This window comes from Mustela nigripes, chromosome 2 (assembly GCF_022355385.1).
Source record: "Mustela nigripes isolate SB6536 chromosome 2, MUSNIG.SB6536, whole genome shotgun sequence".
NCBI lineage: Eukaryota > Metazoa > Chordata > Mammalia > Carnivora > Mustelidae > Mustela > Mustela nigripes.
Genome location: NC_081558.1, coordinates 16,839,029 through 16,853,394, shown reverse-complemented (window position 1 = coordinate 16,853,394; position 14,366 = coordinate 16,839,029). Strand labels below are relative to the sequence as shown.

At 56.7% G+C, this 14,366-nt stretch overlaps 1 protein-coding gene and 1 long non-coding RNA gene across 3 annotated transcripts in view; one reads left to right on the top strand and one right to left on the bottom strand.

Annotated features, from left to right (window-relative positions):
- Nucleotides 1-14,366, top strand: part of CCDC12 (coiled-coil domain containing 12) — a 54,303-nt gene that overhangs the window by 26,130 nt on the left and 13,807 nt on the right. For both annotated transcript variants that reach the window (XM_059389585.1, XM_059389584.1), the window contains exon 2: nucleotides 8,251-8,318. In XM_059389585.1, the coding sequence (XP_059245568.1) occupies nucleotides 8,251-8,318 (68 nt within the window). The remainder of the gene's footprint in view (nucleotides 1-8,250; nucleotides 8,319-14,366) is intronic.
- LOC132009787 (uncharacterized) lies at nucleotides 2,319-2,766 on the bottom strand. Its single transcript, XR_009402060.1, has 2 exons — nucleotides 2,705-2,766; nucleotides 2,319-2,576 (listed from the first exon to the last, which is right to left on the bottom strand). It is a non-coding gene; the product is annotated as an uncharacterized LOC132009787 (long non-coding RNA).

Sequence of the window (14,366 nt, the reverse complement as noted above, 5' to 3'; positions counted from 1 at the left end):
GTCTGCCCCAGCCTCTGCCAGAGCCTGGTCCGCCCAATAGCTGTTGCGCCCTTGCTCTCTGTCACCTTTGTGGCCAGAGGCACCTTCTTCTTCCTGTGAGTCCCTGTAAGAACCTGGGGGTAGTTGTCGGACTCCTCCCTGTCCCCCAGAGCCCTCAGGCACCCCCTCGTTCTGCCCCAGCCTCTGCCAGAGCCTGGTCCGCCCAATAGCTGTTGCACCCTTGCTCTCTGTCACCTTTGTGGCCACAGACACCTTCTTCTTCCTGTGAGTCCCTGTAAGAACCTGGGGGTAGTTGTCGGACTCCTCCCTGTCCCCCAGAGCCCTCAGGCACCCCCTCGTTCTGTCGCAGCACCACCAGCCTGGTTCCAGCCCTTATCTGCAGGCCTTATCTCCAGCGTGGGCCCACAGGAGAGCAGTAACTCTCTGCTCTCAGATGTCGGTCCCCACCCTCCCTGCTGGACTCTCCGAATCGGGTTCTGGGCGCCGTGCTGACTGCAGAGTCAGAAGATCTGTCCCCCAGCACAGAGGGTCAGACCCATTGTCTGACGTCTCCGTGAAGCAAATGTTGCTGCCCAGCTTGTCTGCTCTCAGGACTCATGAAAGTGAAAGCTTCTCCTGACCTGTCAGATGCAGGCAGTCTGGGCCTGCAGCCCTGCGGTTTCTCCACAGCCCTGCCCTTCCTGCCCTGGCCCCACTCTCCCTGCCCTTCAGGGGCTGCGGCCTTGTCCACTCGGGCTGCAGGCTCTTCTTCCCCCCTGGCCAGTCCACCCTTGTGGCAGTGTGGAGATACAAGTGTGACAGTGTCTGTTTTCATAGAAGAGGAAACCAAGGCCAGACAGGTTAAGTAACTTGCCCAGGGTCACACGGCAGGGCGAAATGGAGCTGGGCTTTGTCAGGCAGGGTCCGGCCCAGAGCCTGTGAGCTCCACCACTGCACCAGCTATGTAGGTGGGGTCCGACTTGTGGGTACAGGCAGGTAAGGCAGGGACCTGCCCTTGAGGGACTCCCCACCTGCTGAGCAGAGCGGACATATAGGCCAGGTAGTCCCTGCGGCAAACCAAGTTCTGGGGACCCCGAGTCAGGGGGCCCTGCAAGGATTCTTGCTTGCCCAAGAGACTCAGAGCCTCCCTCCCACCCTTTCTCCTGTCTCAGGGCAGTGGAGGACTGGCCAGTGGCATTCAGCCCTGGGCTTATCACCGCATCTTCAGGGTGAGTCAGACTCTGGGTGCCTGCCCTGCCCCTGAGTGCCCTCAGAGCACAGCACCTGTCGTCACCGCACCCGACAGGAAGTCCCTCCACCCGACGGAGGGCTGCTCTGGCTCTGAGGACGGGCGCAAGGTGAGATTGTGCAACCTGCCAGGTTGGCCCTCAGCGGCATCAGTCCCTTCCTGTCCCCCTCGCCCCCTTCCTGTGCCTATCTCGCCCTGACTTTTCCCCACCCTGGGCCCAAATCAACCGGAAAGGCCCTAGCTGGGGCTGGTTTCCCCTCTTAAGGGACTAGGTTTGGGGCCTTACTCTTGCTTAGACTGTTGAGCAGAAGGGCCTTACCATGAACAGCTCCCCAGGCATCCCCAGAGCTAATGAGGCCTGTTGGCCTGGCCATCGGAAAGGGTTTCTGTACCTGCGCGTACTCTCGGGTCTCCAGCTTCTTCAGTTACGGGCTCGTGATAGGGGGACCTAGATCACAGATTGGAGTGTCTCTCTATGAACCCTTTCCTGCTTCCTTCTTTCTCTTCTGGAAGGAAGAACCCTAGGCAGCACCTCCTCTTGGGATGAGGGAGGGGCTCGTTCCTTGTCCCCTCAGCTCGAGAGCTCCTCCTTCAGCGCTGCTGCTGCTGGCAGTTCCCAGCCCTCATTTACTCGGAACGAGCAGCTGCTGGGACAGGTGCAGCCCAGGAGTGGACCGTCTCACCTGGCTTCTGGTCTCCCCATCGTCTCCCACGACTCCCCTTCCAGGCTGCCACAGAGCCCTTTGAGAGTGTTGGCCTTGGCCCAGCTAAGTCCACCCACAGCCCTGGAGGAAGGCCTTGTCAGCCCCCTCCAGCCTTGACCTCCCCCAGTCCTGGCTGAGCCAGCCATGTAGGATGGCCCCGCAGGTCTGGACAGTGCCCTTACTCTGCCCTCATGGCTTTCCCAGGCAGTTACCATTCTTCAGCTGCTTGGTAACCTCCCATTGGACATGCAGAGCTGAGTTTTAGGGTTACCTCCTTCTCTGACAACACCTATCCCTTGCCAGTTCCCTAGGTATACAAACATGGAATAAAGTCTTCCTTACCATGCAGAGTTATGGTTTTTGAGTAGAATTGAGACCCTTGAGAATAGCATTCTTGTTTCCTTTATTTTTGTGCCCAGGGCGCTGACCCAGCACACAAAGGGGAGCAGTTAAAAGGGAAGAGGGACTCCAGTATTTGCCTGGATGGGGATGACAGAAGGAGGAGAGACAGCAATTCCCCTCCCCCCCCCACTTTTCTGCATTTCTGGTGGTTGACTGAGTTTCTGTTGGGGTTCAGGCAGCAAATGTGGATTGAGGTGCTCCTCCCATTCCCTGCAGCGGTACTCAGTTCATGAGGGCTTCTTCTGGGAAGGGACCGGGAAGCAAACACATTGTTAAAACACCAAGACTAGAAGGTCCCAGAATTGATGAACCTCCAGCTGTTATTTTTTTAAGTAAGCTCTGCACCCAATGTGGGACTTGAACTCATTACCCTGAGATTAGGAGTTGCGTGCTCTGCTGACTGAGCCAGCCAGGTGCTCCTCCAGCTGGTCTAAGAGAGAAAGAAAAAAGGCAGAGAGGTTGTTAGCATCAATGGATATCATTACAGATCCTACAGACATTGAAGAGAATAAATAAGAGAGTATTGTAAGCCGTTTTATGCCAATCCATTCAGTAACTTAGGTGAAATGGACACTCCTTGAAACATGCAAATTAATGAGACTGACACGGGAAGAAATAGAAAATCTATAGAGCCCCATACCTAAACTCTCACAAAGAAAACTTTGGGCCAAGATGGCTTCACTGAAGTCTTATCAGAGATTTAAGGAAGAAGTAATACCGATCTTGCACAACCCTTATTTTATTTGCAGAAATATGGTTTCTGGCAGAAGGATTTCAAACAGTATGAAACAGCTCCGTTGGTCTCTGTTTGGGGCGGGTCTGTTCTGAGGCCCCTTAAGTCTTGCATCAGAGACCCCTTCCCCCTGCAGGCTGTGGGAGGCATTTCCAGGAACAGGCAAGAGGACCCTAGTCCAGGATGTGGCTTTCCTGCCCTCTGCCACCACGGTTTCCAAGAGTTTGGCTCTTCTGGAGTTGGTAGAAAGAGTAGTTAAATTAGCAGACAGTTGATGATGGTTGTCTAGTCCAGCCCAGCAGGAGCTCCAGGAGATGCCCCCATAATTGAGGAAGATATGAAGGACTTGAGGGAGGCCTGGATAGGAATAGGAATGACTACCTGACCGGGCCCAGAGGAGTGACTCGCATATTGTCGGGGAACCTCAGGAGGCTGCCTGGAGGAGGTGGCTTTTGACCTGGCCTCCAGAATTGGTAGAGGGTAGGTTCTCTTAGGGATTATGAGAGTGGGCATGTCAGGATTTGAGAAACAGTGGCTGTAGGGGCAGGGTAGTCTGGACAGGGGCAAGTGTGAGTGGGCTCTAGGGCTAGTGTTGGGGCCTTATGAGGCTGCTCCTGGAGGAGAATGGCTGTTGTCCTGAGAGCCTGGGGAGCCAACGAGAACTTGGAGCAGAGGATTGGTGTGATACGACCCGCATCTGGGACACAAATGGGAAGGTGGAGACAGACTTCGGGGAGGTGGAAGAGGAAAAGCAGGGAAGTGCCCCAGGAAGCTGTGTTCTCCAGCGGCGTAGTGGGGCAGCAGACTGGCAGCCTGGCATGGTTGGGAGGCAAGGGGAGAGACAGCTGTGGGCTGGGTTGCACGGGTGCCTCTGGCGGCAGCTTGGGAGAAGGCAAGGACCAGAGAACAGACTGGGAAGGAGGGAGAAAGGTGGGAGATTTGGGGAAGGGTGTGTGTGGGGGAGGGGTTAAGCAGTGAGTCAGATTTAATTGTCTTGGGGTGGATGGGGTGTCTCCAGATTTGGGGGGGATGCTGTGCCCCTCAGGCCCCGCCTGCCCTCAGAGGGTGTGCGCCACGGCCTGAACCTGGACTTGGGCTGGCTGCAGCCAGTCAGAGTCAGGGCTGAACCAGAGCTGAACCTGACCGGCTGGGGAGCAGGGGAGAGGTGGCTGGGGTCAGATATTTTTAGAAACTGAGTGCCGCTCTTCCACTATCTCTCATTTGTCTCGGTGGTGAGAACACAGGGCCAGGGTCAGAAAGACTTTGATCCAGACCTGCAGCCGCCAGGGACAGGCTCTGTGTCCTCAGGCGAATCTTTTCCCTTTCCCTGATGGCCATGCACCAGGCTCCCCGTGCGCGTTGAACTGAAGACTTGGGAGACAGCCCTGGGGGCCCTTTGAGTCTCTCAGCGCTGGGGTGGGCCGTGAGGGTGGTCTCCACCTCCTGCCACTATCCCAGGTAGTAAATGCCCTGCCTGGGGACTGAGGCCAGGATCACCCAGAAGCTGTTTCCCTGCTCATGAAGGCTCTCTGTGGAGTTGCTGTGGAGCGTGAAGACGGGAGTGCGCCTCGAGCTCGCATTTCTACGGCCTTTTGCAGGTTACCCTGCTCCTGCCCCACACGCGTCTCTGTTCTTCCTCCAGCAGCCCAGGCCAGGGTCGTCCTTAACCTCACGCTGCGGGCAGTTAATGGTGCAGCCCACCCACTGGACAGCTGGGCATTTTTAAAAAATGTCACAGAGACGGGTGCATGTTTTCTCATTCATTAATGAATAACCAGCCTGCGCCACGGCACTCGAGTATCTCTGGGACTCCAGGACTGTGGTGGCCGCGGTGGCTGCCGAGAAGGGGGCACAGTGTTTGCCGAGGACTGGTTCCCGGAGGCCGGTCCTGTCGTCCCCACCCTCCTCTGCCAGCTGGTCCAGGTTAACAGAGCCCCATGGAAAGACGCCTTCCATTGGGTTTGCCCACTAGCCCACACGGGGGAAAGCTGAGCCTTTTTTCTCTGCCCTTCTGTCTCTGTCCTTACTCACCAGGGGGAGGCAGGCGGTTGGGGAATCTGCTCATGGGCAGTTGGAAAGGAACTTTTTTTTTTTTGACTGTTCAGGCTTACGGCTTGCTTAATCTGCTGGCATTTCATAATGGAGAGGGGTGCATGCACCCGTTGGAAGGTCCCGCCCAGGCCCCCTCAGCACTGGAGGCCACACAGAGAACCCTAGCTTGTTTCTCATTGAAGAATTTGTATTCCGGGGGCACCTGGGTGGCTCAGTCAGTTAAGCGTCTGCTTTTTGACTCAGGTCATGATCCCAGGGTCCTGGGATCGAGCCCCACATCAGGCTCCCTGCTCAGTGGGAAGCCTGCTTCTCCCTCTCTCTCTGCCCGCCTCTCTTCCTACTTGTGCGCGCTCGCTTTCCCTCTGTCAAATAAATAAATAAAATCTTAAAAAATGAAAATTTGTACTCTGTCCTCCCTTCCCTCTTCGGCCATCGCCATCCGAGAGCCTCTCTGTCCGGGGCTTGCTTGTCCAGCGAGGTGGCCAGGCTCTTAGGAAAGGTCTTTCTGCCAACAGCTCCCCCAGCCTTTCCTCTGGCTCCTAGTGCCTTACTTAGGACACTGGCCAGAGCCCTCTGTGACCAGCCCCACCTGCCTCGCCAGCCTGACCAGCATTCACCTTCACCAAGGCCTGCGTCTCCGGCCACCTGGGTGTTCTGCACAGCACACCCTCCTGTGCTACGGCTGCGCCCCTGTCCAGGAAGCCTGTTCTACTCCAGTCACCCCCACATTCTATCCATCCTTCCCCACCCCACCCTGCAGAACCACGTCGACCTCTCATGTGGTCACTCGTTCCTGCTGCTTCGTCCCTGAGACTAGGCTGCTCGAGGTTGAAAGAGCAAGGGCTTATCTTGATCCATGCACATCATAAAAGCATTTCTCTGGGCCAAAAGCCTCCAGGCTGGTTTCCGGGCTCTCCGGGCTCTCCTTCCCTGTAAGCATGAGGCCTAGGAACGGTGGGGTCTGGTTGTTCTCAGGTCTCCATGGCGATCACTGTTGGGAAGGGATTCATGGAGCAGATGCTGCTGTCAGGGAGGCAGCTGTCCGTGGCACGAGCAAAGTTAAAGGAGAGTTAGCACAGCACACGTAGATGTTTCACTTAAAATTTATATGTCTGTTCTAGCTCTTTCCTTTTCTAAATTTTTATTTAAGTTCCATTTAGGTAACATATATTGTATTATTAGTTGCAGGGGTAGAATTTAGTGATTTGTCAGTTGCCTAAAACACCCAGTGCACATTACATCCCATGCCATCTTTAATGCCCCTCACCCAGACACCCCGTCCCCCAACCTCCCCTCCAGCAGCCTTCAGTTCGTTTCCTAGAGCTAAGAGTGTCTCATGGTGGGGCGCCTGGGTGGTTCAGTTGGTTAAGCAACTGCCTTCAGCTCAGGTCATGATCCTGGGGTCCTGGGATCGAGCCCCACATCAGGCTCCCTCCTCCTTCGGGGAGCCTGCTTCTCCCTGTCCCTCTGCCAGCTGCTCCCCTTGCTTGTGCTCTCTCTCTGTCAAATAAATAAATATTGTTTTTTGGGGGGGGCGCCTGGGTGGCTCAGTGGTTTGAGGCCTCTGCCTTTGGCTCAGGTCATGATCCCAGGGTCCTGGGATCGAGCCCCGCGTTGGACTCTCTGCTCAGCGGGGAACCTGCTTACTCCTCTCTCCCTGCCTGCCTCTCTGCCTATTTGTGATCTCTGCCTGTCAAATAAAAAATAAATACAATATTTTAAAATATATATATTATTTTTTTTAAAGTTTCTTATGGTGTGTCTCCCTCTCTGATTTTATCTTATTTTATTTCTTCTTTCCTGTCTACTATGTTCATCTATTTTGTTTCTTAAATTCCACATAGGAGTGAAATCATGGTATTTGTCTTTTTCTATTGGGCCTATTTTTCTTAGCATAATACTCTTTCCATCTAGTTCCATTTAGCAAATGGTAAAAATTTTTTTTAGTTCCTTTCCCCCCCCTTTTTTTGGTAACCTCTGCACCCAACATGAAGTCTATACCCCAAGATCAGGAGTCGTGTGCTCCTCCAGCTGAGCCTCCCAGGCACCCCTCTAGCTCTTGCTTACATCAAAGCAGCCTCCTTATGGCAGTGCCTTACTGATGTCTCAGAACACTGTTCCAGAGGGATGGGCAAAGGCATGCTGCTGCCAGTAATGAAGTGCACGGTGACACTCCCCCCCCCCAACTGGAGGGCCAGTCCTGGCAGGCACGGGGACCCCGGAGTGCCCCAGCACGTGCACTGAGAACACGGTCATGCATTCGAGCACAGACATAGGTGCACACCCTGGATGTCCGTTTGTGCCCAGGGCCAGTCTGATCTTACGGAGTCGGGGAAAGCCCGGGGAGTCACTTGCTTCTGTAGCTGGAGCTGCATGGTGCTGTCCTCTGTTGTGGCCCCTGGTGTTCCCAGAGAATGAGTACACTATGTCAGGTTTGAGACTTACCAAGAGACGGGGCGGGGTGGGGGGAGCGGCAAGAGGAAGGCAAAAAAAAAAAAGCCAACAAAAAAAGAAGACATTTTCCCCATAAGAACTTGAAACTAGTTCTCCTTCCCTCCATCCCCTGAATACACAGCAGGAGTCTTATTCTAAGCCTGGTTCTAGTTGGAGTTAGTTACCCCTTAAGGTAAGGAAATAGTTGTTCCTGGAGGAACACCAGTCTGCTGGCCTGGAAGGGAGCCCTGGAGGCCCAAGCTCTTGCCCCACCCTGGTCACTGGTGACTGCCTTTCTCAGCTCGGCGGGCAGCTCCATCCAGACCCACGGGCGGGGCCGGGGGGATTGCCAACCACCTGCATTTCTCACCACTCAAACCTAGCTCCTCCTGCATGTGTTTTGTGGGGGTCACCATGTGCCCAGTCCAGGCTGGGGTCACCGGTTGCTAAGTTTTGTGGGTGGTGGGTAGGGGCAGGGAAAGAGTTGAAGGCTGGGCAGTGAGGCTCCGGTGCTGTGTGCCACTCGGGAGCGGTCGGGGGCTGCGACATCAAGCTGCTCCTTGCCAGGGTCAGAGGCTGCTGAGCCTCTCGGGAGCATAGGGCGGAGCTCCCAGTCCCATTCTTCCCCAGCTCCCTGGGCGTCAAGGACAGGGGAAGAGCGCCCATCTGAGCAAGTGATTTTCTCCCTTCTTTTGCAGGACAAGGAAGACGGGGAGCCCAAAACCAAGCAGCTCAGAGAAGGGGAGGAGGAAGGCGAGAAGCACAGGTGAGGCCCGTGTGCAGCTCATGTCATCCACCTCGTTGCTGACAGTCTCTACCCCCGTGCCCTGTGCCCCCCACTCCCAACCCTCCACCCTGCACCCCCCACACCCGCCGCCCCTTGGCTGCCTTGTGCAGGTCTGAAAAGCTCGCCCTTCCCCCCCAGTTGGAGGCTTTGCTCCCTTTCCCCCACTGGCCAGCTGGCTTTTACGTGGCCACCCGCAGATTCTTCCCAACCCTTGTTAAGGTTTATCCTGGCGTGTTCCCCAGCACCTGCAGAATCAGGTCCAAACCGTGCCTGGCGTGTTCGTTTTGCCGGGGCTACCCGGCCTCATCCAGCCCCTTCCCGTTCCCTGTAACCCCTCTGGCCCTTCGGCGTCTCCTGAAGGTGCCCTCTGCGTGTGCTGTTCTCCCAGCCTGGGTTCCTTGTCCTCCCCTCCACCTTCCACGGGTCAGTCCTGTGGAGTTCAGCTCGGGGGCTGCTTTGCCTCAAAAGTACCTGTGAAACATTGGCAAACCCACGGTGTGGGGCGGGCAGGAGCTGGTTGGTCTTCATGAGCTGGGGAGAGCCTTCCTGCCCGCCCAGCACTTCCATGCCGGAGTTCCAGGCTCTCGCGCCCTCCCCCCCACGCCCAGCCTTGAACTCGGGCCACAAGGCCAGCAGGGGAGCTGTGCTTGGGATCAGACTTGGTCTCTGAATGGACAGGTCACCTTGATGTCCTCTGTCCTGAGCAGTTTCCTCAAGGCCCAGGGCTTGAAGGCGTCTGCTTGCGTCGGGTAGTGGATATTGATGTCTGAAGAAAACTTCCCCGGGCAGGCTGTGCTTTGAGGGGGGATAGCTGGAGAGGGGGGACCCTCCCCGGAGGAGGGAGCAGGACTTCCTGATGCCACGGCCTTATGTTGACCTTACCAGTGTGAGGGGAATCTCCCCAGGGGCGGGCCCCTCATCTGGAGCTGATCTCAAACCAGACGGGGCGTCTTCATCCCCCAGGGTGTGTGTGAGTGTGCTTGTGTGTGTGTGCTTGTGCGTGTGTGTGTGCATGTGTGTGCACCTGTGTGACTTGCACATTTACAGAGGGGGTTCACACCGCCCTCACAGGCAGCCCCAGGGGGTCCTTTCCCCCTCGCTTGTTCATCAGAGATGGGAACAGCTCTGTGCTGAGAGTTGGGTGGTGCTGGGACCCCGCCACCTTAGGTGCTGGACTCTGTGCTTCCCTGTTGGGTCTGGCCCCTCCACCAGCACCTCAGGGGGCCCTCACTGGTGCCCAAGATTATGGCTGCGTCCTTGCTCTTTTGCCAGGTGACCTCACATGTGTGGTTTGGGGGTGCATACCTGAACGGTTTCCCTGTTCTGTGGGACCTGCTGGGGGAACCTCTGGTTTTCTGCTGGTTTGTTCTTACTTAGGTTCTCAGTCGATCGCTGGCTAGAGCCTAGAGTCCTGATTTCTGGGCTGTCTTTGCTTTGCTGGGACGTCAGTGCTCTCATCCCCTCCTCCTAGAGGAGAAAGAGAAGGGTCAGTGGTGAGCAGGGTCATACGGTAGAACAGGTGATTGTTGAGTCGTGGGATTGAATCTCGAACATGGTGTCGACGGAGAGAAGAGCAGGCTTTGGCATTGAGAACAGACAGGGCAGGAACATTCGTATGAAATTCAGAAACCCACACGATAATAGAGGTGTTACTCGTTCCACAAGTCCTGACTTGATTGCTTCCCTGATTTGGCCTGGGAGGTGGCTGGGGACAAAACACTGCCCCTGCCCTCATGGGGCACATGTTCTCTGGAGAGGGATAGACTGGGAAGAGGGCAGTGGAGTGGAAGCCACGGGAATGGGGCCATGCCCGTGGACGTGCACCTGCTCCCACCTTCAGGTTCGCTGCTGGGAAGCTGGGAGGAAACAGGATTAGGGAAAGGCTTTCACCAGCCACGATACACCATTCCTTTAACAAAAAGGCAGGCGGGGGGCGGGGGCAGGAACAAACCTGTCTCAAAAAATGGTAGTGTTGCTTTTGTTGAGGAAGAGAGCACAAGTGTGGTGTTATTCTCTATTTCTGTGTGCCTGAGAGATTTCATCACAAAAACAGTGTGAAAAGAGAGGGCCGCAGGGCCCCAGGTTCCTGTGCGAAAGCTCTGGGTAAGAGAGCCCTGGTTCACCTTCTAGGCCTTAGTGAGTCATTTGTGGCAAAGCCTGAGACCCCTCTGAAGTCCTTTCTTGAGCCTGCAGGGGCTGGTCAGGTGAGGGCCGGTAGGGGAGGCAGGAAGACCCGCTCAGAGCTGCCCAGAGACCAGACCTGTGGGACACTGAATTGAGTTCTACTTCCATCCTGTTCTCCCACTTTTCTGACGCCACCGTCTATAAGACAGGGTGTGTGGGGGACAGGTCTGGCCCGGGCATCAGGAGCATGGCTTCTGTGTTGGTCCCTCTGCTGCTCAGTCACTGCCTTGTCAGGAAGCCCCGCCTGAGCCAGGCGTGGAGCTGTGCCTGAATTTGTAGCCCCCCAGGAAAAGGGGACTCTCTTGACTTGAACAGGCTTAGAGCAAAGGGGCCACCCAGGTTATTCGGGAGGGCAGGGCAGGGGAGAGCTTTAATAGTCCCTGTACCAAATGGCCAGACCCCTGTGGGTTTAAGCCCAGACTGCAGGGTCTGGGGTGTGGCCTTGGGCTTTCCAGGAAGAGCCTGAGGCCGTAGAATCTGGGTCTGTCCTAGGCAAGAGGGGACCTTTCTCCTCATCGGTACCCGAAATCTGGAAAGGGACTCCCAGCAGGATGCTTATGGCTTGGGAGCACACTCCACAGAGCCCCTAAGCCCCAGCCCCTGCCATGGCCCTCTCTGCCAGTGGGGAGAAGGGGCCACCTTCCAGTTCCACCAAGGACGGGGGCGGGGGTGGGGGCGGGGATGATCTCAGAGGCCAGTTAGCAGTGAGCATCTTTGCTTCCTTGGCTCCTGGGAAGTAAGAACAGTCTGTTTTGGTCCAGGTCGGCCCTCTCTGAGCCCAGGTGCCAGATGGGCACCTCTGTGGGCACCAGCCCTTCTGAAGTGTCCTGAGAGGAACGCAGGGCCCACTCTGGGCTGCCTTCAGCCAGGGGCAGCAGGACAAGGCCTTACGGAGAACATTCCTCTTGCATTGGGTCTGGAATCTTAGTGGGTAGGACTTGGGCAGAGAAGGCTCAGAGGCATGAGCTGCAGGGTGGAAGGGTGAGTGGGGTAACCTCTTATTGGGGAGGCAGGACAGACACCCTCTGACCCATGGCTTGGAAAGCCCAGCGCAGGCTTCGTACAGGTCCCTAGAGCAGGGAGGGAGGGTTAACCTGGTGGCCCTGTAGGTGCTGCACAGGCTTATGGGGGCTGCCCATGTCTCTGGCTGGTGATGAACTTCCAGATGGACTTCCCAGATGTTCATCATGTGCTTCTGGTTACACAGACACGACTGAGCAAAGTAAGAAAAAATGAGACCGTTCTCAGCAGCGGGGCCCCAAAACTGTAGAAACCAGGCAGATGGAAGGAGCTCGGGGCTTGGGAGCAGCTCTGGGTGGGAAGCCAGGCCCGCCAGGTACTAGCCTTGTGGCCCTGGCCAGTCCCGTTGCTTTAATGAGCCTCACCCGAGTATCTCCGGCAGAAAGAGGGGGAGCACAATAGCACTCGCTTCTCTGATGGGCGCAACAAATACCATCACTTTCTGTCTGGCTTATGCTGGGCTCTGGGCAGAAAGAAGTCACTTTGAGGCTCTCCTGAGAGAACTGAGGGACTCCAGACGCGTGGAGAAGGCAGAACTTTCACACAGGCTGTGGTCATTTGGCAAATGCGGCAGTGGCTGGGGAGACAGCAAGGGGGGTGGATGAGAGAAGAAGTAAGGCTGAGAAATGAATCGTTCAGGTCCTTCATGGGACACCCCCTCCACCCCCCGATACAGGTGAGCTTCGGCGAAGCCGTTGTGTGCCACCATTTAGCAGGTGCGGTGTGGGGCTGGGGCAGGAGGCCAAGGAAACCGGAGCACCCAGCAGGATCGGAGGCGGGCACCCCAGGGACCTCACTCCTTGCCTGCCAGACTAGAGAATCACCCCTCTTCCTCTCTGCCTGGGCTCCTGCCTGTTTGCCTAAGGACACTTCTCAGAATCTTAGGCTCTTCCGGTTCCTTTGCCTTTCCTTATAAACTAGAATTGGCTCGTTAATATCTATCTTTTAAAAAGCTTGCTAGGATTTTGATTGGAATTGCATGGAATCTGTAGATCCATTATGTCTTCTTAAAATCTGTATGACTCTCTCCGGAATAAATCCTGCCCTGTCCCCATACAAGCAAATCCCCACTGGGGTGGGGAGTCAGTCCCTTGAAGGCAGACCAGCCCAAGCCAGGCCCTGTGGGAAGGGAAGCCATGTTTGCCTTCCCAGAAGGCCTCTGCTTGTTGTCTGGGCTGGAACCGCTCTCTTCCAGCCACCGTCCCTGTAGCTGACTCTGAGGGGCGTCCCAGACTCCTCTCTCTCTCGTTCTTAAAAAATATTTTATTTATTTATTTGACAGATCACAAGCAGGCAGAGAGAGGGGAGGAAGCAGGCTCCCCGCTGAGCAGAGAGCCTGATGCGGAGCTTGATTCCAGGACCCTGGGATCATGACCTGAGCTGAAGGCAGAGGCTTAACCCGCTGAGCCACCCAGGCGCCCCTGAGACTCCTGTCTTAACACAGCCCCTTGCTTATGGCCTTGGTGAGACAGGACCCGGCAGCCCTCGAAAACTGGCCCACCGAGAGGGGCTTTTCTGTTTTTTTTAAAGCCTTGGTCACTTCCTCCTGAGGGCAAGTCAGCTGATCCGTGTGCCACAGTTGGGTGTCTGGGGGGAGGGTTTTAGCGGAGAGTCACAGCCACGCTGGCATCGGGGAGGAGGGAGAGGTGCTGCACACCCTAGCGGGCCCGGGGCAGGAGAGCGGGTCTTGTTGCATGCCTGAACAAGCAAGCCTCAAACCCTCAGCCCCCCGCCACCAGCTCCTCCCTCCTCCTCCGGATCAAGGTGTGCCCCCAGCTGGAGCAGTCCCCACGCAGGGACAGTCACTCACTCTGGACTGGCTCACAGGCTGCTACCACAGAAACTGGGCCCCAAGCCCTTGTTCTTCAGGATGGAAAACCAGTTCTTCAGCTCCGTGTGGAGAGAGGTCCCACCCCGGCTGAGGCCCGGCCCGGGCCTGGCCCAGTGCCCGAGCCCTGCAGGCTGGCAAGTGTTAGGCCTTCTCGTCTGCGAGCTGGGTCTCTGGGACAGTGTCTTGTGCTTTCACAGCCATGATGTCACCTTTATCCCACTCTCGTGGTGATCTCGGGGAGGCTGTCACCCACCCCTCCTGAGTCACCTCCATGTGCTCTGGGCCCAGTCCGTTGCAGTGGGATGGACTGTGGCTCCGTGGGTCACCCTGCTTCTCCTGGCCCTGCCACTCTGGAGTAGGCCCTGGGTCGAGGGACAGTGAATCAGGAAGAGGACTGGTGTAAGAAGGAGGTGTTCACCATTCGAGCAGGCCAGTCGCTTCCCTTCCATGCAGTGGAACCCGGGAGGGTGGCTGGGTCCTTTCTGCCTGGGAAGAAGCCCTGATCTTGTCGGTCGTGATCATCAGGGCTTCCCAAGCCCTTCCCATGAAATCCCCCTCCCTCCTCCGGGAGCAGGTGTGTTCCGACTGCGAGGTGAAGAAACCTCACTTCATGCAGGTGAAGCGACTTGCCCACGATCTCCCAGCTGAGCTGAAGGGGTCCAGCGCTGGAAGTCATCCCCAGCCCCTCTGCCTGCAAACTCCCAGGGCCCTGCCTGTTCTGTTCTTCCGCCTTCACCCTCCACGCCTCTCCCAGATGCGGAGGCACCGGGGGCCTTTGGCCCGTGTGCACTCGTGGCTCGTGGCTGGGACCGGTGGGGTGGGCATTAGGGAGCCTGGGCAGCAGTGTGGTGAGAAGAGGTTTCAATCGGGGCTTACAGCTCGGGGCAGCCCCATCGGGTTGAGCACCATCTACCTCCCCAGCGTGGCCTGTGGGACAGGTGGGGCCCAGGAGGGTGGGAGGTGGTGGGCTGTGCAGGCTCCCGGCCCCCCCG